At 42.4% G+C, this 24,713-nt stretch overlaps 1 protein-coding gene across 1 annotated transcript in view; it reads left to right on the top strand.

The window, feature by feature from the left end:
• Positions 1-24,713, top strand: part of DNAH7 (dynein axonemal heavy chain 7) — a 482,851-nt gene that overhangs the window by 27,178 nt on the left and 430,960 nt on the right. The window contains exons 4-6 of the mRNA XM_088451023.1: positions 5,540-5,720; positions 9,209-9,281; positions 17,196-17,321. Of these exons, the coding sequence (XP_088307149.1) occupies positions 5,540-5,720; positions 9,209-9,281; positions 17,196-17,321 (380 nt within the window). The remainder of the gene's footprint in view (positions 1-5,539; positions 5,721-9,208; positions 9,282-17,195; positions 17,322-24,713) is intronic.

Here is a 24,713-nt window from a genome sequence, read left to right as displayed (position 1 = left end):
ACATTGCCCTTACTTTTGAAAAAAGTAAAGAAACAATAAATGTTTTGCATTTATGTGTGTGTGTGTGTATATATATATATATATATATATATATATATATAAGCGAGAATAAAATCCATACTAAGAATTATATTGAGCTGACAGATGATAACACATATATTCCTGTGACCCCACATGGCTTAAAAGTATCCCTAAAAGTCAAATACAGAGAGTGAGAAGAAATGAAAGAAAGATTTGTTGAAAAAGGCTATGCCACGAATAAAATAGAAGAGGTAGTAGAAGAGATAGAAAATGTGGATAGGTCCAATCTTAAAATACAAGGGGCAAAGCAATATCTCGAAAAATAAGATATTACCTTTTATAACTCAATTTAATGGGCAGTATAAAAATATAGAAAAGGTGATAAGAAAACACTGGCATATTTTAACTAAGGATCCTATATTAAAACAAATTATTCCTGAACATCCATCTTTTGTTTATAGAAAAGCACACAATTTAAAAAATTGGCTGATGAGTCAAGAGTGCAATACCAGAAAAGAGAACTGGACGCATTAATACACAAGGTTTCCACAGGTGTGGTGATTGCATTATGGAACACCGAATAAAGTATTAGATTTTAAATCCACATCAAATGGAAAAGTTTTTAAAATACGAGAATTTATAATTTGTGTGATATAGTCAGGGTAGGGGGTCCCTCTCTTGGGGTAGATGGACACCTCCTTACACACAGCAGCCAGGAAACAGCACACCAGTCCAGGGTTTTCATGCAAACTGGTCAGAACCAGTTTTATGGTGCAATATAAACAACAAAATAAACAAAACATAAATAAATCCTAGCCCGTCTGGGCACTAACTAGACAGGTAATTCCCTCTCTACAAGTGGCAGGGCCTACTGCCTTACCACAAACACAGCACTTCCTAATATCACAGTGTCTCTGAACAAACTTCAGTGTCTGTTCTCCCCCAGTGTATGTGAGACACTGAACCAAAACTTAATACAGCTTATCTGAGCCACTTCCAGGTGCAACTACTAATCAGCCTGCTCTCAGACTGAAAGGCCCAACACCTGGAATGGCCTGTGGATGGAGCTTCTCCTCACATCCACACCCCTAGAACCCATTATTCGGCTTTTACCAAAAGCCGACACTTCTGGTCTGTTTGGCATAACAGACTTTTCCTGGGGTTTTTAAAACACATATGATAGGAATCTGGGACACACATACATGCCATCCCAGACTTCTCCAGTGCCTCTACCACACTTGTAACAGCAATAATTGCATATACTTGAGCCAATGCAATTGTAACCTCCAATATATAGGTAGAACATCAAGGACTTTACGTGAAAGATGGGGGGAACATTGCAGAAATATTAAAAAAGAATTTGACAAACAATTTATCAAACCATTTTAAAGAGTCACATACATGTTCTATAATTGTATCACACAGATGATTGGTATTAAAAAAATAGAAGGGCATTGGAGAAAAAAAGATGTAAGCATTAATTTGGCTCAAAATTAAATTAAGTTTATACGTGATGCCAAAACCCTGGTCCCTTTTGGTCTTAATGCCGATTTCGAAATTAAGTGGTTTTTATGATTTTATCCATATGCACTGTTATTTTTATAATTATTAATATATTTATATAATCCGTCTTAATAATGCTAAGGTTTAATCAAATATGATATTCATTTACTCTTATGTGAGGTTGTATAGAATATTGTTTTATTATCCTACATTTATTCTGGTTTTAATGTTATTTAAGCATCATAGTATCTACCTTTTCATTTTATGTAAAAGTTTGTGGTATATCCGGGTCTCCATAGTAACAAAATACATGTCATTCTAACACTAGAGGCCGATCAGCCTGGAAATATGATCAGGCACGCTGCTTCCATCTGAGTGTGGAACGTAATCCAGGAGCGAATGCGTTCCACACACTAGAGCCCAAGTATAACGGGCTCTAGTAAAGATTTTAATGTAGCCTCAGGATTGGCCACTAGCGCGGGTTACTATGGTAACCGCGGAGACACAAGGATATCGGAGGTAATGATTTTAACCTATTCTAAATAAACTATCATTTTAATTCAAATATGGCCTAATATTCAGGCAGTCTTCATGACCCTATAAGTCCCTTGAACGAAGTTGGCTAATAGGGGAGCTCATAAAAGACACGCACAGCCCATACCTTAACTGAAGGGGAAGAGCTTAGCACAGAATAAAAAGGACATCAGGATTAGTATACCTCCTCCTTGACAAAGACTAGGAACAGTCGAAACGCGTTGGTGGTGAGGTTTTTATCCTGAAGAAAGCTCGGTACTTGCGATTGCTGATGCAAGGTGAGACTATTGGGGCCCCTATGTAACACTTTTCATCACTATAGCAACCGCTGATTTAAGATCTGTATGGATATCATTCTGTTTGGATTTCATGCTCACTATGTAGAGAGAAAGAAGGTTTCAAAAATATTTTTCCCATTGTATTTACCCAACTAAGTTTCATTTTTTGTTTTCTTGGATTCAAATAAATATCTTTTAATACTATATGGAATTTTTTGAGTTTGAAGAAATCTCAGATTTTGAACCCCAGGAGGAGATGCAAAGAAACCCTTATGGGAAACTTCAATACTTGTTAAATGTAAGCATACAAGTGAGTGTGATATTTTCCTATGAACACAAGTGAGCGGTGTTGTAATCATACATTTACGAATACACGAGGGCTATGAGCAGATTGTCTACACATATGTAAGCACTGATGTGAGTAGAATAGTTCTATTGTTTTATACATGTCAGGTGACCTTTCGTCTGGATCAGATCACATGAAGCACTTGATCTAATAGTTGGAACTGTGGATCTGTCCTCTATATGAATTAACTTTTTGGACTGACTACACTATAAGTTCTCTATATTTTTATTCTGTTTTGCATATCCTGGTAGAGATACCCTTTAATGTTCCCGGTGGAACTAAATAAGGTTCTTGGATACAGAAAGTTAATTAAGCCACACAAACCAGTATCTTGAAAAAAGATACAATTTATTACAACAAATAAGAAGATATAACAGAATAATAGTTACTTGGCTTAGGAATATAAATGGTTACACAATCCAGGAGCCTCGTCTCCGAGAATAGAGCTGGAACAAACAATTTCCTGGCCACCATCTGCAGTCTGGACAGGCTTAGGGCAGGCCACTGGAATCTCCTGTGTTCTTCTTTTATATAGTATCCTACTTGCATGTCCATCTAACTCTTACTAATATGGAGATAAAACTACTTCAAACTACTTTATTGGTTAACTACTGATAAGGACTTTCTAAAACTTAACGCTGGCGTACATCACAAACGACAACGCCTAAAGGATTTATGGCTTGTCTGCTTTCCACATTCGTATATCACTTCATGTCTGATACACACATAAGAACCATGAATAGAAATGGCTGTCAGTAGCTATTTTGCTATCCCAATACATACCCTTTGGAAAACATTGTGTGAATCAGAACAGGATTTTGGAACACAAATAGGAGGGTAACTCTATATGTAATATATTGTTATATTGTATAACTATAAGAAAATATCCTCTCATTGGAGCACAAAAATGTGATTGTTTTTTTGTTGACCAAATAGCCCCTGTTTCACATGCATCGGAGTTTGCGACTAAGCCTCATCATGCTTTCCGCTACACAGTTTTGTGAACAATGTACATCTTATTCACATCACTGATGCAACAAAAGTACAGTGCACGAGTACCCTTTATACCGGTACTGGCATTGCATGAAGCAAATGTTAAGCTAAGCGCTCTATGGTCTTTTTGCATTATTAAGGAATATCCAGCCTACAGGTATTGCCTACCTGACATAAGCCTACTAGGAACTATACACAATCATTAGGACCCTCTATAGATAGACCACGACATATATTAGGACGTGAATAGAATACTTATTGCAGTACCATAGATCGCTTAGTTTAAAATTTTCTTCACAATATATTTGGAGAGGTCTGGAACACCTCATAAAGCTAGCAGCACTTGGTACATTTAGCGGGTTACTTAGTGTGCGCAAACCGTCTATTCTTACTACATTGCATGAAGCAGCTTTGTGCGACTCGGACATTAACCTGGATAAAATGGAAAAAAGACTGAGGGCCGATATGAGTGAGCCACACCGTGCATCGCACTATGCATTGTTGTGCTTAATCTGCAACTTTATACCAACTCCATTGTGACAAAACTGCTAATCCTAGGTGCCCAGGACTCTATAAGTGACTTTGGATGCAGATACAATATGGAACAGATGCTAAATTAAATGGAGCGTCTATGTTGCACTATGCATCTTGTGCCATATGGCGCAAAAAGGATAGATTTATGAGGACACATCTCTAGGCTAGGAGTTTACAACAAGGTCATTTAGTTACTAGTACATTATTCTTACAGTGCTTATGTAGTACTTAGAGAGGGAGGTCCTAGAGAGTATGGAGTGGGCAAGGTGCAACAAATGCATAATTAATGATACAGTTTACAGCAAATCGCATCATCCAGACCCAACACACTTGATGGGAGAGGTGGGCAGGATCCAGGAGGATTGTTTACTCTCCCAGGATTCCTTGGGAACTCCCCCAGATATTTGAGTCTCCTAGATATTTCTGGGCGCGTAGACATGTATGACTTATGTGCATTTAAATGTGGTCAGAACACCTATTGCATGCATTCTTGAAAACCTAATAAATACAAGAAGGAGATGAGGTGGTGAGGTTAGAACTAATCAAAGCATCTGAATTTTAGTATAAGCAGTCTTAGTGTTGGCAAGGTTTTATCGAGAGGGATATTGCCAACACGTAGCCAGTCTAGCATCTAAATGTTAACAGCCGCACATAGTAATTATGTAAAAACCTGTCAGACTGGTGCAGAAAGATTCTCATCAAACAAAGTTGGCTAACACAACATGTTAAAAGCGTAGAGCTTTTTGCACTTAAAGAATCTTGTTTACATGGTTTTCCGGGATTCAAAAATTCTCAAAACATCAAAGGACTGATGCTGTACTGGACGCAATTGTGTCTCAAATCATGTGTAATATGCCGCAATTACAGGCATATGTAAAGTTTCAGCCATCGCAAGATGCATGCAAATCTGCACCAGTAGAATATACAGCAGGTTTTATGTTATGTAAATGTCACCTATGTTTTTAACTATTTTTTTTATTGCGTGCAAAAAAATATTCACTGTTAGAGTTCAGTAGGATTCAGAAGAATCTCTCTATTGTAGTAGGTACAACGTTTCATCTCATATATGAAAAAAAATGCTAAACACAAATACGTATTATATGTACAAGCAAACAAATACATATCTGCATCAGCAATGCATTTGCAATCACATGGGGTTCGCTATGCGTCCTCCTCATCATGTATGTCCCTCAGCCATCAGGCATCCAAAATTGATATGATGTATATGAATCTGTGTGGGTCCCTGTTGTTGTTAGAAATGTTGCTTGACATTCAGTACATTGTTAATGTGTGTATAAGTTTTTGTCTACTTTCTAATTGTCTCATGTAGAGGTACAATTACTACATTAACCATGGAATTGACACACAACATGTTGCACCCATGGAAGACTCGTGGCTAAAGAATGTTTTAAGACTTGTTCCAGAACATTTAAAGGTTTATACAGAGAGTATCGACCTGTTATCAGAGGAAATGAGAGAAGATTATCTTCTTAGTGTTAAGAAAGCCATTGGTAAGAATTACTTGTTTCAAATCCATTTTGTTGCATTAAGTTCAATAATAAAAATAAAATAAATATCACATCCAATGTAATATGCAATGGTCTAGCAGTGTGTGTACATGTTGGAATGTGGGCACTCCTGGTAAAGGTTAAGTCCAGGTGCAGGAAGAAATGTATGTTCATAGGACTGAAGGTAGTAAGGCTATCAGGTTCGGTTTGTTGTAAACAAAACTTATGATTATTTAAGTATATAAACACACACACACTCGTCCTGTCTTTCATTAAACACAAACCAGTATAGGGTACCACAAAACACCAGTTCCAGTTTCTATTAATATAGTAATCTACAATTCCCTAATTAATTACAAAAATTTCTGTGTCCATTTAATTAGCCATTCTTGTATTGGAAACCATTGGCCATGTGCTTATCCATGATGAAATGGGTGAGGGATAGGGGCATGATGGTACTTGTCCACTAGATGAAGGTACAAGATTAGTGATTTGCTTTTTAGTCATGTGTGTCTATGAGAGGAGTCTTGTGCAGGAAGCAGTATTTGAATGTTTGGGGCTGTACCTTATAAATTTGGGGTGGTCTAACCAGTTTCCCATAACAACACCAGGCAATGACAACACAGCCAAAAGGTTACTATAACTGGGTAGGGAGAGAGAGCTTTGTATAGTGAGTTTGGAAAGTTCCTCCCCTGTGACTGTGTGCTAAGTGTGTGACAGACAGTGGCAGCTCCAGAGCTGGGGCTGCAGTGCAGTCCAAAAATTCAAATTTGGGAGCCACACCAACACTGTCGCCCTAAATGCTGCCAAACATCGCTGGCCAGGAATCGCTGGCAGTTGGTGTGGCCCCCCCTATTTGAATTTTAGACTGTCACACACCATACAATCACTGTGGAGGGATTTGATTTTCTGAACTACCTGTATATCCAAATAGTGGACCCTTTAACAGTTAGCACTCTGTCATCTGCGCAAATAGACATTTAAACTTAATGTTGTCCTGCCTCCCTCAGTCACCTCTCAAACAGGCCTCATGTTCAACAGCCATAAAAGGGTAATGTAGCAGTGGAATGGCCTTGAACTTCACTTTGGGTGACTCTGTGGTAGACTGACACTTCAGCCTAAATTAGGAGTTATGTGATTATGTTAGTTGACGGCTGTCTGTGAGCTATGGGACTGATTCAGAGAGATGGACAGATGTGCAAAGTCGGCTGTGCAAATACGTCCATCTTTGATGCAAATGCAGAAGAAAGTGTCAGCCACCTCCTTGCTGCATTTGCGATCTGAGCACTGTGACCAACGTTGCAGTTTGGGATTACCATGGTTGCTCCTTTGGTCAGGCTGTGGAAGCTGAAGCTTCGCACAGCCTGACCAGGTGCTGGTTACGTAAGACGGCAGGAATCTGCATCCGTTGACACAGATCCTGTCTTCGTCCCTCTTGGAAAACGGGGGTGACACAACCTTACTTTCACCAGACACGCCCCCTTGTCTGGGGGATCTGCGAGCGAGATCGCAGGACCCACTCTGCACATGCACAAAATGGCTCCTGCACAGACACAGACCCTTAACAATTGGATATGTACGTTCATCGTTAGATGAACGTGCATCTCTGAATCAGGCCCTATGCCACTCCCATGTGTCTCTTTGTGTATTTTGTCACTCCCACGTCTGTGGAGGGTGTCATCCCTGTGTCGCTCAATTGTCTGCCTGTGGTACATTTCAACTCCATATCTATTTATCTATGTAGTCTGGGACTCCCATGCTAAATACTACACTATTCCCTACTACATATTTCCATTAAATTACATTAATTCCTGCATTGGTACCCATTCTTGGTACCAAAGTCTAGTTGATACGTCCTTTGCCATATCTTCTTAGCAGCCCAAGCTGCCATTGATCATAACTGAAAATCCCCATACATATATTCAATTGGCAAGGAAGTATCAAAAATCCAGTTTAATCTCAAAATAGGAAAACTTATGTACCTCTACTCCATGTCAGCCTCATCACCTTTCATTCAGTGGTATCTATGGCATATGTTCATCAGCCCCTCCCCCATTCTCCAATACCGATCCACCCAATATCAATAAATCTATCCTAGATTATGTTGACTCCGGGATCAATGTTCGGTCACTTTCACATTTCCATGTTTGCCATTCCTTTTCCATTCTCTGTTTGTTTATACATTGGGCTGTACCTCCCTTCCCTTATACTCCCCCGAGCCCCCTGCCGCCCCCATTTTTGTTTCTGTCTATACCCCATACATCTTGAAAAATCTTGCGTAAACCTCTATTGATGCAAATTTCATTTAGTAATAGGCGAATGTCATACCTCTAATGCCATAGCCATGATATGATAAATACCCACTAATACTGTTTCCAGAAGATGGTCATGTGCTACCTGTATAATGTCCTGTCTTAGCCAATTGCCCCAACATCTGCCAATGTAAAACCAAATAGCGTAACATCTAATCTGTTTTAATTACACATATTTGTACTGTGGCTTGAAAGGATAAAATATCAGTAATTTTTGCTTGTAACATATAGTGAAATCAGTGTTACTTTAAAAAGCATTGCTTTTTTTGTTACAAAAGACCCTCACTGTTTTACTTGTAATGTCCTTTCATTTTATATTAAAATATAATATTTTTATAATGTATTTGTTTCCATGTATTAAGCACCCTTTTCCTATTTGTGTCAAGATTTGAATGACAGCTATAGGAAAAGAAGATATCATTCTGAAAATGTTTCAACAGTTTTATGGTGTCTACACACTTGTTGATATTTTACCCGATCTGGCCGATTCTGACGCATCAGAACGACAGATCGTGTAAAATATGACCAAATCGTGAGTCCCCACTCACGATGCGATGCGCGTCCCCGCTGGTGGCACATCGCATCTTCAGATCTGCCGTGCTGTAGAGCAGACCTGCCAATCTGGGACACAACGCACTGGAAAAAGTCTGGATGCACGATAGATCGTTTGTAAATTGGACACTCTAAACACCAAATCGTGTGCAGAGCTGCCGGGGAGGAGTTTCAAGGAAAATCGTAAACATTGTGGGATCGTGTGCAGATCGCCAAGTGTGTAAGCACCTTAAGACCTATCCCTAATGTTGGTTCTGATTATACTAAGTATAATGTAGTATGTAAGTTATTATTTGTGTACTAGTTAAAGTGTCATTACATTGTCTTATTATTTTATTATTATTTTTTATTTTTTTATTATATATGGAATAATGTAAGTTATTGTTTATTATTAATGTATTGTCACCACATTGTCTAGCATTATTATTATAGTTATATAAATTTTTTATTATATATAATAGAATAATGTACCTCACAAGGCTGTAAACCACAGAATTCCATATGATAAGCAAGTTTTTCTAAATATTGTGATGACATCAGAACTCCATTTATACAGATTATACGCATAGGTTTATATTATGAATTTTCGTAACAACTATAGTATTAAAACTGTATTTTTTATTTTAGTTGACTTTGTTTTAAAAGATCCACAAGAGAAAAATGAGGATAAGAAAATAGTTCTCGAGCCGCACCGTTTAGAGTAAGTCATGCTATTTTGTTTTACTTAACACTTGTGTCCTCTTAGACGAGAATACTGTAACTGTGAATGACATATCTTTATATATGGATACTGTGATATTTGAAATGTAACATGTGAAAGCCCCGGAGTCTATAGTTGGGGGGTTACAATCAGCCTTCTCTTTTAACTGGCATTCAGCACAAATGCAATTTTTGGGCATTCAGCTGACATAAGATGTTAAAGGTCTCTTTCAAAGCAGCATTTCCCCTTTCCTGCAAAAAGTGGGTATAAGAGCTTCAGGCTTGTCAACCCAAAAACTTTTCTTGGCTAAAGAGAGTTAATATAATAAAGATGATTTCTCCCCAATAATTCTATATTGTTTATACACACTTCCTGTTTGGATTCCTCCATCCTATTTTAGAGAACTCCAGAAACTAGTGCAAAACCTTATCTGTTATGGTAGGAAACCTAGATTTTGCAACGATATTTTATATAGAACAAAGGCAAATGGAGGACTTCCGCTCCCTAACTTCTTACTTTTATTATCAAGCGGTCCATTTAAATAGGATTGCAGATGGAGGACTTCAGCTCCCTAACTTCTTACTTTTATTATCAAGCGGTCCATTTAAATAGGATTGCAGATTTTATTAAATTTCTCTCAGATAAACAGTGGGTCTCAGTGGAGTACTCCAGCCCTATTTCATTAAAAGTTCTACCCTGGATTTGGTCTATACCACTGACTGATCATCATACAATCACTCCGGCCATACACATTTGCCCTCGATCTTCTCCGTTCCTTCCCTATTGACTTCTTCATTATGTAATCCTGCCTCCAGTTTAAATGTCCATGCCTTCTGACTTTGGAATTCCCTCAATATTTTGATACAATCAGTTGGTTAACCCTGGAGGGGTTCTTTCCTTTCCAAACTTGAGAATGGAAATAGACCTTCCCCAATCAGAATGGTGGTCATATATGCAACTAGTGTCTAATATAAGGAAAGCAAACAAACAAGATATTTTGCTTAGGCAACTGACTTACTTTGAAACATTATGCACCCAAAAAGAGCTTATTCACCTTTCTATTTTATTTATAAGATGTTAGATAATGTCTTTACTTCACTACCCAAGTTTACCAACACTTGGAGAACAGACCTAGACCCACCACTAACTGACCAACAATGGTCTCAGACCTTTTGAAATTTTCACATCTCCTCTAAAAAGTGTGTCAGTCATTGACACACCATAACAAGTTGTTACTAGGTGGTACAGATGTCCCAATGTGTTGAGCAAAATGTTTCAGGTGCTTCCTAATTTATGCTGGAGATGTAATGGAATTCCATTTTCTCCTTTGCATATTTAGTGGCTTTGCCCTTCTTTGACTTCCTTCTGGCACCAAGTCATTAAAATAGGCAAAAATATTGAGAGGGAAGGGATAATATCTTGGCCTATCTCTAAATATAAAAAGTACCTCCTGCGTCGTATGAATAACAAAGCTAAGGCAGTTATACCAGTTAAATGGAGTTCAACATCCCTTTCTTCCATTAAAGACTGGTTACTCTGATTAGACATGTACATGACTATGGAAGAGATCGCCCTGTCAGCAACAGAATGTCATTACTACATGCTTCTATTGGTTGGAATTAGGGATGTGCAGGCTCGGATAGGTTAGAGTTTTCATGCTGAGTTCGGATTTTTCCCTCCAAAAAAACGGAACTCAGAAAGAGGCAAAACGTCATCTTGCATGGACGAACATCATCATTCCTGGACTTCCAGGAATGATGATGTTCGTCCATGCAAGATGACAGTTTGCCTCTTTCTGAGTTCCGTTTTTTTGGAGGGAAAAATCCGAACTCAGCGTGCAAACTCGAACCTATGCGAGCCTGCACATCCCTAGTTGGAATGGGATGTAGTTGGCATACTGGCTGTCGGGATGCCGGTGCTCAGAATGCTGGCACCAGAATCCCAACTTCAGTCAGAATCCCGGCACCAGTTTCCAGACACCAGTCAGAATCCCGATGCCAGCATCCCGACGGTAATTATTGGGGTTTGGGGTTAAGGTTAGGCACTAGGGGGAGGGTTGGGCTGCAGGGAAGGGGGGAGGATAGGTTTAGGCATCGGGGAGGGGAGGGGGGGTGTTAGGATTAGGCTGTAGGGAGGAAGAGTTAGGTTTTAGGGGTAGGGGTTGTGTTAGGGTACTTACCAGCAGTTGTCGGTATCCTAACCCTGTCGGGATGCCGACTGCCGAGATCCTTAGGGCTGGCATCCTGTACCCAACCTGTTGGCATTTAAAGAATCCATCAAATATAAGACTTTAATGGCTTAAGTGGTTCTTGTAATGTGCACATATGCATATGTTTTGGGCAGCCTGTCAGAGAGCTAGAATATGCCCTGCATCCTCCACTTTCCACCACCCTCCCTCCTTTCCTCCCTTCTAATCCTTCTTGTCCACACCTGTATTTGTTTGTGTTTATTTTGTTTCAACATGAAAATATGGATACATTATGTACAAATTTACCTGCTGATACTTTGTATTTTACCTATGTTTCTATTGCATGTGTCTGGTGCATCTTTGAATACAAGAAAAAAAAAAAAAATATAAAAAACAAAATCAAAATGGATTAGTGCGCTAGGTATGATCCACTTCACAATTGTCTCTTAGCGAAACAACAAGTCCCAGACTTTAACTGTCTTTTGTTCTAATGCTGATGGGTATAGCTGTACACATTTAGGCTCCACAACCGTCATGTTTACACTTCGATTCTTAAAATCCGGCGTCCTCCCCTTCTTTTCCCATGTTCACTTCACAGGTATAATGTTTTCACTATAAAAGACGAATAAGATGCAGGGAGCGCCACATAGTGCATTGCCCAAACTTTTAATAGACCGTTTTAAAAGTACATAAAAATATGCGTACTAACGGTGGCGGTCACAACCACCGCAAGTTAGCAGAGCAGAATCATATCAATTCTCCATAGACTCGAACACAGTCAGTCAATTATACTGCAGGCTACGTCCCTTTGCGTTTCATTACGTGGACTACACCCTTTATCTAAGTCCACGTGGCGAATTGTAGTACAATGACTGGGACAAAGAATGCAGGTGCACACTCAAAATACTATGAAAAATCATAGTCATAATAATCCTTATAAACTCTACAATTAACATGGTATTACTGACTTTTTAATGGTCCCCTACAGGATTTTCTGGATGGTGATGTCCATGCAGTGGCATGGTGCTCTGAATTGTCTCATTGTAGCCCATCTATACAATGCTGCAATTAGCTTTAGGGCAACAATTACACAACTCACTCCGAAATGTATCATCAGGACCACGGGCCGCCCTATTCACTGGGAAAGTGGGTGGGATAATTACAAACAATTACAAAAAGTAATACACAAAGAATAGAAGAAATGTAAAGAATAGAAGGTGCAAAATAAATCCTACTCTTTAGAAATGTATTAATGTTTAAAAATGAAGTGATAGGTATAGGCAAAATAAAATCAATAATAAGTGCTAAAATGATAGATGTTACACACAGGATACAGTAATAACTCTGTAGGATAAAACTGCAGCACAGTCCAATTACATTCATCCAATAATAAAAAAAAATCAATTGCCACTGTGAAAGAAAATAATCCAATATTCTTAGTTAGTTTACTTGTTAACAGAGCAAAGGTATGAATATAGAGTAACGTCTGTATGCCGCTTTAAGTATGAAACCCGAGTACAGTCTGCAATGTGTGTGTTCACTTCCTTATACATTTATAACAGACAATGGGGAGGGTTACTTGTGCGTCCATTCTTACAGTTTAGTGGATAACTTCATTCTAGGCACACTTTTCCCAGTGTAGAACAAAGCTTGAAATGCACAAAAGTGCCCTAAGCAGTAAAGACCTGGGGCTTGCCAAGTGCACAGTAATTACTTGTCTTTTTTGCTTTACTCCCAAATCAGAATCAGGGGTCTGATGTTCCCTCATTTTCTTGATTAAAAAACAAGTTCAACCATAAACAAGGCTAAACTGAGAGGAGTGTTATAGAAAAAAAAAATGTTTTAAGCTGGGTACACACCTAGCAGACGCATATACACTGAACGACCATCATCTTCCAGGCAGCCGAGGGTCCCGCTGGTCGGGTCCGCCCCTCCCCGCAGCTGCCGCTGCATGTGTACTGGCGATCGGCTGATCGCTCGTACACACTAGCCGATGGACATATATATCTCCAGATATATCTGTCCATCGGCTGTGCAGCACAGCCGACGCGATATATCTGTGAACGAGGTCGTTCAGACATATTGTTGGTACACACTGGCCGACGGGCACCAGATATATTGGCCGATCAATTGATCGGCCAATATATCTGTCATTGTGTACCCAGATTTAAAGTCATGGTATTTCATGTTTACACTTTTTCCCACATTTCTTGTTTACGGAGCGATCTTCCACTAGTGAACAGTAGATCTGCACCTTGATGTGCCCAAAACAGACCATGGGCCTGATACAGAGCCGAACGCTCTGACCAGAGCGCTCGCTCTGAATCAGTGCCCTCCTCCATGAAAATGGAGCGGCCTCCTGGCCGCTCGCATAGCTGTGGGTAACCACCCACAGCATATGCGAGCGTCCATGATGATGGTCGCGATGGTCTTGACCATCGCGACCATCGGGCTTGCGATGGAGACCCTGCGGTAGGGTCTCGCTGCCGCAAGCCCTGGAGTGATTTTGGCTCTATCGGAGCCAAAATCACTCCCACTGACATCACTAGTGATGTCAGTGGGGCCGGCTTCAGACGGTAGGCGTTCCCATGGGAACGCCTCCGTCTGGCAGGCACGCCCCAAGCACGCCCACCAAAGGGGGCGTGCTGTCAATCAACATCGACAGCACGCCCCCTTTGGTGCGAGACCCGGAGCGATGGAGAGCCCGTCGCTCGCCGGGTCTCGCGTATGCGCACGACGGAGCTTCCTCCGTCGTGCGCATGCGCAGTGGGGGTACATCGACCCGCTTGCGAGCGTCCTGCGCTCGCGAGCAGGTCTGAATGACCCCCCATGTTCCCATGGAGTTTGTGCATCCAGCATTCTATGTAAATGAGGTTTAGACTTATTTTGGGAAGCTTGAGCTGGGGATTACTCCATTGTGAATATATGGTGAAAGAATAGCAAGAAAGTGTTTTTTGTTTCTATGAAATAAGGTGCATTTGGTACAAGATTTATAGTAGCTTCCACAACCTGGATAAGTGCAAATGCTTATGTTATCCATTTCTGAAAGGATTCCACTGATTACACCCGCTTCTGAAACTAGTATCTATCTATCTATCTATCTATCTATCTATCTATCTATCTATCTATCTATCTTGCATGAATTTTGTGCATGCCTTCTAGTCCTGTTAGTGCTGCCATCTACACCTCTGCTTATCCTGACCTTTTGGAGGACACCTAACGATACTGGATCAGAACCTCTATACACACCTTCCTATACCTTCTAATATCCTGCCTATACCTTCTAATATCCTGCCTATTCCTTCTAAGGATGACGCTAATTTGAGTACGCAGCCATACAGTAAATAAAGACTTAAGACCTGGAATCTGTGGTTCCAGAGCACACGTATTATTCAAGTAAAAGTACAGTCAGTTACACGCAGTTACAGACACAATTTAGGCGCAAAGGAATTATACAGACCCAAGTACAGTATACATACGCAGCGCTTCCGGTACCAGGTGTTAGGCATCAGCAAGAAACCCCTCGTCTATCAGCATTCAGCACGAAGACTAAAAAACCCAGTGTTGGAGCACACATATTTATACCCCCCAGGAATAGACAAAACAATAGAGACGTTTGTTGCTGATGCTATTGGTTCCCACGGGGGATCCATCTGTTACAGAGCATTTAACAGGCTGGTTCAAATAGACTCACCCAGCCTCTAACAACTGGGGGGTCTCTGCCCTCCCGCCCCCTGCAACATCATAACAGTTAATACATTTTGTTGCTTGAAGTCTCTGCAGTCCATAACTCAAGAATGCATGATGCGATCTCCCCACCGATATCACCGGAATACTGTGGAAAGAGTACGCATCAGTACAAAACCAAACACGGCTTTCTTAGCATGTATAAAACCTTAGTTATCAAATATCCTTATTTCACAGCATTTATACTAACTGAACAAACTTAAATCTTATACCTTAAAGCTAATGGAACCTTGTAAGTGAATATGTAATGTGTGAGTGTACGGGGTTTGATATGAAGACGCTAGTTAACTGGGGACAGATGCGTGCGCATTTAGCTACTAAACGGTGTTTTCATTCGAGGTCTTGTGCATTCGCTAATATGCGACTAGTTAACAGCGCTATTATGCGTATTATTGTGTATATGAGAAATGATGGAAGATGCAATCGCATGGTGCTAATAGTATTATCGCCACATGTACTAAAATGTGAGTTTATCTAAAATGGCGCTTAGGCGGCCATTCGCAAAATGGCGTCTTGCGATCTCATTTCCAAGATGGCGTCTTGCGGCCATTCGCAAGATAGCGTCGCTGCGATTCAATTTTAAACTGAACTTGTCTCAGCCAATTACTCAGCTTCGACACACCCAGGCATAGCTTTAGTGCAGTATGGAGTGCCGGTCTACTCCTCATTTATATATATATATATATATATATATATATATATATATTCACAGCTATAAGTGATGACTGTTGGGGCATTAAACTAATGCCCAAAAAGCATCTCGGATAAAACTGGGTACACACTGATAGATATATCGCCCGTTCCATTGAACAGGCGATATATCTATAGTTAATTGCTGGGTGTGTATAGCGGATATGTCTGTGAACGACGTCGTTCATAGACATATCCAATCTGCTGTACACATGCTGCAGGGACCCAGCGGTGATTGGCAGCTCAACTGGGTGGGCAATTCAAATGTCTGCCCAGTTGAGCTGTGAAGCCCGAGACAAATGCCCGCCCAGTTGAGCTGTCAAGCTCCTCATATATATGAAAATCATCACAAAAGCGTTGGTAGATTGTCATATTTTTTGCCACTATTTACAGCTGCAAGTGAGGACTGTTGGCAAATTAAACTAATACCCAGACAGCATCTCAGATAAACCTGGGTACACACTGATAGATATATGGCCCGTTCCATTGAACAGGCGATATATCTATAGTTAATTGCCATGTATGTACAGCGGATATGTCTGTGAACGACGTCATTCACAGACACATCCAATCTGCTGTACACATGCTGCAAGGACCCAGCGGTGATTGACAGCTCAACTTGGCCTGCAATTTAAATGCTCGCCCAGTTGAGCTGTCAAGCCCGAGACAGTGGGCAGATGTTTAGTATGTGTGTATACACTTGCCAATCGTCACCTAGTGTGTACCCAGCTTAAGAGGTAGTACCAGTGAAGAGCTTATAATAAAGTGATATCTATAACATCACTTCTGGTTTTTGCCCCGGACTTCTCACTTACGAATCTGTGGCCTTCTCACCAGAAGGAGGGGAGGTGTGTGCAGTCATAAAATGCATTTCTTTTAATAACTGTGAGTATTTCAATATAGTTTTAAACAATTAAGATAATGCTTGTGATTGCTATGCAGTTGCATGGTGGTAACATTATAATTAAGCGTGGTGAGAGTCAGGAAAGTCTAGCAATACACTATACTTCAATCTAATGAACTTTCACTGTCTTTCAGTATAGGTAATTTGAGGCAAAAGAGAGATTGAGGAAGTGTAAGGCTCTCCTTTTTGCTGTTGTGTTAAAGAATATACTGTATTTGTACTAACCTGTGCAGCTCGGTAGAAATTTAGGAAAATCAAAACAAATTCAGGCATTTATGTTACATTAATAAAGCATAACGTCTATTCATCTGTCTAATTTACTGTTACGAGTGATACATTCCTTAACACCTGCTCCTGAAGACATATAAATTTTCTCTCATTTTAGATTACAAATTGTGCCAAAACCATGGAAAAAGTCATTTGTAGCAAACAACAACTTCATCAAGGAGAATTTGTACTCCATAAACCCAACAATGGCTGCTGTTTTAGATTTGTGGCATTCATCATTTGGGTAAGTAAAGCGTCAACTGTCTTTAGGCCTGTATTTGTGATAGACACGTATGTCCGCCACTGGGTCAGTAGAATTACATGTGCTAACACTCTGTTCACTTTCAGATATTATTGATTTTCTTTTTATTTATTTTGTGTGTTCATAATGTTTACATGTATTTGCTGTGGTATTGCATCTTTTCCCGATACCACAGCATTAGTGGTATTGGTTCTATCACCTGTTGGTTAGTTCACCTATTAGTACCATCACCTGTTCACTTTCCCCAATGTCAGGGTCATGCAGGTTAGAATTAGAATATTATTATTTATTTATTACCAGTTATGTATATAGTGTACACACATTCCGCAGCGCTTTACAGAGAATATTTGGCCATTCACATCAGTCCCTGCCCCAGTGGAGCTTACAGTCTATATTCCCTACCACATGCTCACACACATACACACTAGGGTTAATTTTGTTGGGACCCAATTAACCTACCAGTATATTTTTGGAGTGTGGGAGGAAACCGGAGCACCCGGAGGAAACCCACGCAAGCTCAGGGAGAATATACAAACTCCACACAGGGCTGTAGTGGGAAAAGAACCCACTACCTCAGTGCTGTGAGGCAGTAATGCTAACCATTACACCGTCGTTACTTGGCCAACATAAGTCCCTGCACATGCAGGTGTGATATACAGGAACAAGTGTCAATTGATGAAACAGGTGAAAAGTTGCACAAACACAATTGCTGGGTCTCCTCCTGATTTTAATAAATGAGTTTGCTTTTAGTTATATTGTAACAATATAATCTCTGAATACACATTTCACTGGGACACATTCTTTCTTTTTCACAGATCTCTCATTATTCCACTCATACTGTGATTAGGGCCCTCATTCAGAGCCGTACGCTCTGAGCAGAGCGCACGCTCTGAATGAGGGCCGGCCTCCATGAAAATGGAGCGTCCTCCTGGACGCTTGTATAGCTGTGGGTCACCACCCACAGGCTATACGAGCGTGCAGTTTGATGGCCGCGATGGTCTTGACCATCGCGACCATCGAAACTGCGAGCCGGAGCCTGCGGTTGAGGTTTTCAACCGCAAGCTCCGGAGTGATTTTGGCTCTATCAGAGCCAAAATCACTCCCACTGACATCACTAGTGATGTCAGTGGGCCGGCTTCTGACGGGAGGCGTTCCCGTGGGAACGCCCCCGTCAGGGAGGCACGCCCCCGGCACGCCCACCAAAGGGGGCGTGCTGTCAATCAACATCGACAGCACGCCCCCTTTGATCAGACACAACGAGCGAAGGACTTTCCTTCGCTCGTCGCGTCTGGCGCATGCGCACGACGGAGCTCCCTCCGTCGTGCGCATGCTCAGTCCAGAACATCGACCCACTTGTGAGCGGACAGCCGCTCGCGAGTGGGTCTGAATCAGGCCCAAGGTTGGTAAATGGGGGCCTCCCAGCTAAACTGTTTGTCACAACCCTTCTCTCAGTGACCCCACTTTTGGGGACTGCAGGGGCAAATGCAAGATTTCTAGATGGGGGTTTCAAAATACTTAATTTTAGAGCGAGAGTATCCACCCCATTAAGCGGGTATAATGAGCAATAAACAAGCTATAGCCTGCCTCATATAAAGTGCAGTGTACTGTACGTAATACTTAATATATATACACAGGGCAGGCCATCTAAGCTGAATGTTTCTTTTTGTTTCCATATGTGGGTACCATTTAACAATGAATTTCCCCTGCTCTGCAGAGCATTCAAGTCAGACACGAAGTCATGGAGAATGGCTGCAGAACCTAACACCAGCTTTAGACATATATGTATACATTCAGTGGCCTATTAAGAGAGGATGGGGCCCATGTACAGTCTCTGTCCGGGGCGCTGCAGCCTCCAGGCACTAGAGTAGACTCTAATGCTATGCCAGAGTCTACTGCGCATGTGCAGGTTACCAGGCAGATGGCGCGGCAGCCGTTTTCCTGGAGATATCCCTCAGAGCCTTAAATAGACTTTTTGGAGTGTGGGAGGAAACCGGAGCATTGGCGCCTCCCCGCCATTTTTTAAATAGGGACATAAGATAGTGCACCTGAAAAAGGGCCATGGCTTCATGGGGAAGGGCCAGTGAAGAAATAGGGGTACTCTGGTACAGCCAGGAGATGCTGGTTATAAAATAAGAGGAAGCTACAAGTGGGAATGATAATAAACAGGAAAACTGACAGGCCCAAACAGCGCCCCCTGCGCTACAGTGCCCTGTGCCATGGCACAGGTCGCAATACCCTAGTTACAGCCCTGATAGCCCTACTGCACCTACACAAAACGGCGGGAAAATGGCCGCGGTGGCTTTTTTCCAGGCGATTTGTATAGAGATGCTATTGCTGATGCAAGACCTGGAAAGGTAAGTGTTTAGATTGAGTGCTGTGTGGACCCACACACCCTGCATATATAGATATGGCCCTGTATACATTGGTCTCTTTATGCACTGGATAGTGTATGTAATACAGTGTGATTGTAGATGCTAAACTATACTATAGATGGTCTATAGCAGGGATGGGGAACCTCAGGCCCGGGGGCTGTATAAGGCCCTCGGAGCCATTTGGTCTGGCCCTCAGAGCTTTGCCTAGAATGGCACCCTGCACCCAGAATATATGCAGCAGTGCTGCCTGTAGCGTCCTTAGAATGCTTCAGTTACACAGCTGCCCTTACAGCTCCCCGGAGCATCCTCAGGATGTTGCGGGCATTGCTGTAATCACCAATGATTGTGGCGCCGCCTCTTGTACCATCATGCGGAGACGGGGCATGGTCTGCATCAGGCCCGCTAATAATGTTATATATCAAAATGGCCCACGGCAGAAAAATGGTTCCCCACCCCTGGTCTATAGTATAGAGCTTTCCAAACTTTGCCATTACAGTCAAGGTTTTAAGGATATTCATGCTTGAGTTCAGATGGTTAAATCAAATTGACTGAGGCACTAAATATGTCACCTGTGCTTAAGTATGGATAACCTTAAAACCTGGACTATAATGCAGTACTTTTGTAACCTCTAGTATAGACTGTAGGGGAGATAGTCTAAAAATTAGAGATGAGTGGGTTCGGATTTTCCCGCCAAATTCAGATTTTTCTCGCCAAAAATCGGGTCTCAGAAAGAGGCAAAATGTCATCTTTCATGGACAAACATCATCATTCCTGGACTTTTGTCCAGGAATGATGATGTTTGTCCATGAAAGATGAAGTTTTGCCTCTTTCTGAGACCCGATTTTTGGCAGGAAAAATCTGAACTAATCCGAACCTGCTCATCTCTACTAAAAATACGACCATTCTGTATTAAACATTTATTTCATATAAATAACATAAGTAGTCAGGAAAAGTTTAAACATCCCATAATAAATCTACATACCTACTATAACCAGGGCCGGTTGTAGACATTGTGGAGCTCAGGGCAAAAGTTCACATTTGCGCCTTCCCCCACCAAAAATAAAATAAAATAAAGAAATAACTTTTTCTAGATGGCGTTCCTCTGCGCGCACTGAAAGTGCAAGCGCTTCTGGAAAGGGGGCGTGTCCTTGCAGAACATCCCCAATTCATCACACTGTGGGGCGTGCCCAGCACTTATGACGGTGCTGGGCTTCCCCCAAGCTCTCCCCTTGTGGCGAATAATTTCCATGTGCAGTAATGCGCCTTACACAGTAACACATTATGCCACATGCAGTAATGCCATTTATAACACATTATGCCACATGCAGTAATGCCCTGTATAACACATTATGCCATACGTAGTAATGCCCTGTATAATACATTATGCCACAGCCAGTAATGGCCTTTATAGCACATTATGCCACAGGCAGTAATGGCCTTTATAACACATTATTCCACACGCAGTAATGGCCTTTATAACACATTATGCCACACGTAGTAATGGCCTTTATAACACATTATGCCACACGCAGTAATGGCCTTTATAACACATTATGCCACACACAGTAAGAACCTGTATAACACATTATGCCACGCGCAGTAATGCCCTTAATAATACATTGTGCCACACGCAGTAATGCCCTGTATAATACATTATGCCACACGCAGTAATGCCCTGTGTAATACATTATGCCGCACGCAGGTAATGTCCTGTATAATACATTGTGCCACACACAGTAATTCCCTTTATAATACAGTATCCCCAAATCAAAGTATGCCACACATTAGTCCCTTATTCATGTTATGACACACAGTGGTGCCCCTTTTACACAATGCCCAACTTAGTGCCCCTTATTCACAAGGCCCACAGTAGTAGTGCCCCTAATACAATGCCCACAGTAGTAGTGCCCCTTATACAGTGTCCACAACAGTGGTGCCCCTTATACAATGCCCACAGTAGTAGTGACCCTAATACAATGCCCACAGTAGTAGTGACCCTAATACAATGCCCACAGTAGTAGTGCCCCTTATACAATGCCCACAGTAGTAGTGCCCCTAATACAATGCCCACAGTAGTAGTGCCCCTTATACAATGCCCACAGCAGTGATGCCCCTTACACAATGGTCCAGGTAGTGGTGTCCCCCATGCAGTGCCCCCATTAGTAGTGCCTGCAGTGGTAATGCCCCCATAGATAATGCCCCCTATAGTAGTGACCACAGTAGTAATGCCCCCTATAGTAGTGCCCCCATTGGTAATGTCCCCCTGTAGTAGTGCCCCCAATAGTACTGCACCCAATAATAATGCCTCACAATAGTAGTGCCCCCAATAGTAGTAATCCCTCCTGTAGTAGTGCCCCCATTGGTAAAGCCCCCTATAGTAGTGTCCACAGTTGTGTTTAACCCCTCTCCGCCGATCTACTGCAGCACCCCGTAGTAAACTTACCATAGGCAGTCTTCTTTCCCCGTCGGCAGGGTCTTCATTGTGGAGTGCAGAGAAGCTGTGCTGCCGGGAGACTGGGACCCAGCGCCTCTTCAGACAGCCCGGCACCTGTGTCAGGATAATTACCACAGAGGAGCAGATCGGAACCCCCTATATGATGTCACGTGTGCCAGCGCGGAGGAGGGGTTGAGACTGGAAGCGGCATTGCTAAGCTCCCTCTACGTGACATCATTGCCCACCTGCTGCTGCATGCTGCTTGCCTCCCGCCGCCCGCAGGATGCGGCCGCCGGGTCAGTCAACATCTGATGACTACCCGTCCATGGCAAGCAGCTACAGATAGTGTTGAACTGCTTAGAGAATGACGGCGGCTGGGGGGGGGGAGGGGGCGCCTTCTAGGTGCCGGCGCTCCGGGTGCTGGCCCTGTTAGCCCGCCCCTAGAACCGTCACTGACTATAACCAATAGCAGAGTTTTCTAAACACACATTCTGCCATCTCATGTTAAGATGCCTTTCCTCTCTTGCTGGTAGCTGCTCTCTGGTTCAGTGTGCTGATAGAGCACTCAGATCCACACATAGGTTGGGTACCTGATCCCGGCGTTCTGGGATGCTGACTACACCCCCCACACACACAGCCGAGCACACTTGGTAGAAGAAGCTGCTGCCACTGGGCATGTGCACTGACCAGGTTCAGTCCCTTATAATGCTTGTTTTGGCTGCAGCCCTATCTTTTGCGTATACCAGAGGTTCCCAAACGTGGTCCTCAAGGCACCCTAACAGTCCAGGTTTTAAGGATATCCATGTTTGACAACAGGTGAGTTAATTAGTACCTCAGTCAATTTGATTTAACCACTTTTGCTCAACCATGGATATATCTAAAACCTGAACTGTTGGGGCACCTCAGAGCTGTAACTAGACATTTTGGTTCCCTTTCCCAGGAAGATCCTTGGTTTCCCCCCCCCATCATTCTTTAAAAGGCATGGTCTTGCGGCACTCCCCTGTAATGCATACCGAAGTAGAAATCAGACATTACCCCAGAAGACCTCATCTATCAATATTATCCACATTGAAACACCAACACTTGTCCCCATGACCCTTATGTCTGTATCCCCGGAACCCTCATGTCTGCATCCCCAGTAACCACACCTCCATGTCAAGCACCCATAACCTCATGTCAGGATCACCAATACCTGCACCATTAAGTCTATGTCCAGGCACATTTTATCCTGAGGGGCAAGCACAGACCACTAGCCCATGAGGAGTGGCCTGTCCTTCTAAGTATTAAGCATTAAAATAAATGACTATCTTCCACAACACTAAAAAAATCCCAGCCCCCACCCTTGTTATATTTAATGACTAACCCCCTCCACAGTAATAAATAAATAGCCCTACCCCCTCCTCAGTTAAGATCCTTCCTCTCTTTTCGCTTTGCACTTCCTGTTCTCCCACCCAGCGGCCAGCATTATAGATTTCAGCAGGGATGGGTGTCTGTTTCTGGTCCTGCTGGTCATCATAGACACATTATGAGGGCAGAGTCTGTGGGCTTGTGTGAGCCAGGGAGCAGGAGCAGTGGCCAGCATCCTATGACAGCTCAGGCCACATTGACTGCACATACGCAGCCCGGTGCTGCATTAAAACTGCTTGGCCGATGGAATCATGCGGGTCCAGCCCAGGGGACACAATCCCAGGTCGCCCTGGGGAGGCAGTACAGACTCCATGGAGAGGAGGATGGAGAAGGAGGCGATACAGGGAGGAGGAGGCACTGTGGGGAGAGACGTCATGAAATCTTTCCCCACACATAGTGCAGGAGCTGGGAAAGGCGGAGTTCCGGAGTGAGAGAAGGGGCTGCCTGGGCCCACCACCAGACAAATACAGATTGTGGTGGCGGCCAGTTCCGCCCAGCGCTCTGTGTGACGGCATTGGCCGCATCACCCTAATTACGGCCCTGGGGTGCCTTGAGAACTGCGTTTGGGAACCTCTGGCCTATACATTGATGCAGAGCTGGCTGCAAAATGAGCCTTGTTTATGCAGAAAAAACAGCATATGCAAAAATAGAGTATATGCTCTTGAGATGGCAGTTGTCATCATTTTGACAATGACTGATGTTTTTTTAATGTTGCTGTTTGTTAAGAAAAAAAATAAAGAAACCGAAATGGTCTCTACCACCTCCCCTAAAAGTGCACTGGTGCTTACAGCCTATGTTATCAGAACCAAAATCTGGGGGACAAATAAAGCTATCAGCAGCTGGACCAGGAACTCTATAGCTCTGTGCTGAATTCCTTAATGGAGTTGGGCATGCTAAAATATGTAGGTTCTTAGACTAGGAAAAAACAGTCCTGTGCTGAAAACACTAAGGCCATTGGTGCCGCCATCCATAACTGCACCAAAGATAGTGTACGGTGAAGGTGCATGCCGAAAAAAACCTGTTGTAGTTATGCTGGGAAGGGGCGTGACAACACAATAGTACCCCCGATTCAAATTAACCGCACAGTGGTGTCCCTCATTCGCATTACGCCATGCAGAGCTCATTCACGTTACGCCACACAGAGCCCATTCACGTTATGCC

This window comes from Taudactylus pleione, unplaced genomic scaffold (assembly GCF_031769625.1).
Source record: "Taudactylus pleione unplaced genomic scaffold, aTauple2 ptg000536l, whole genome shotgun sequence".
NCBI classification, from domain to species: Eukaryota; Metazoa; Chordata; class Amphibia; order Anura; family Myobatrachidae; genus Taudactylus; species Taudactylus pleione.
This window is presented reverse-complemented; position numbering and strand designations above follow the sequence as displayed.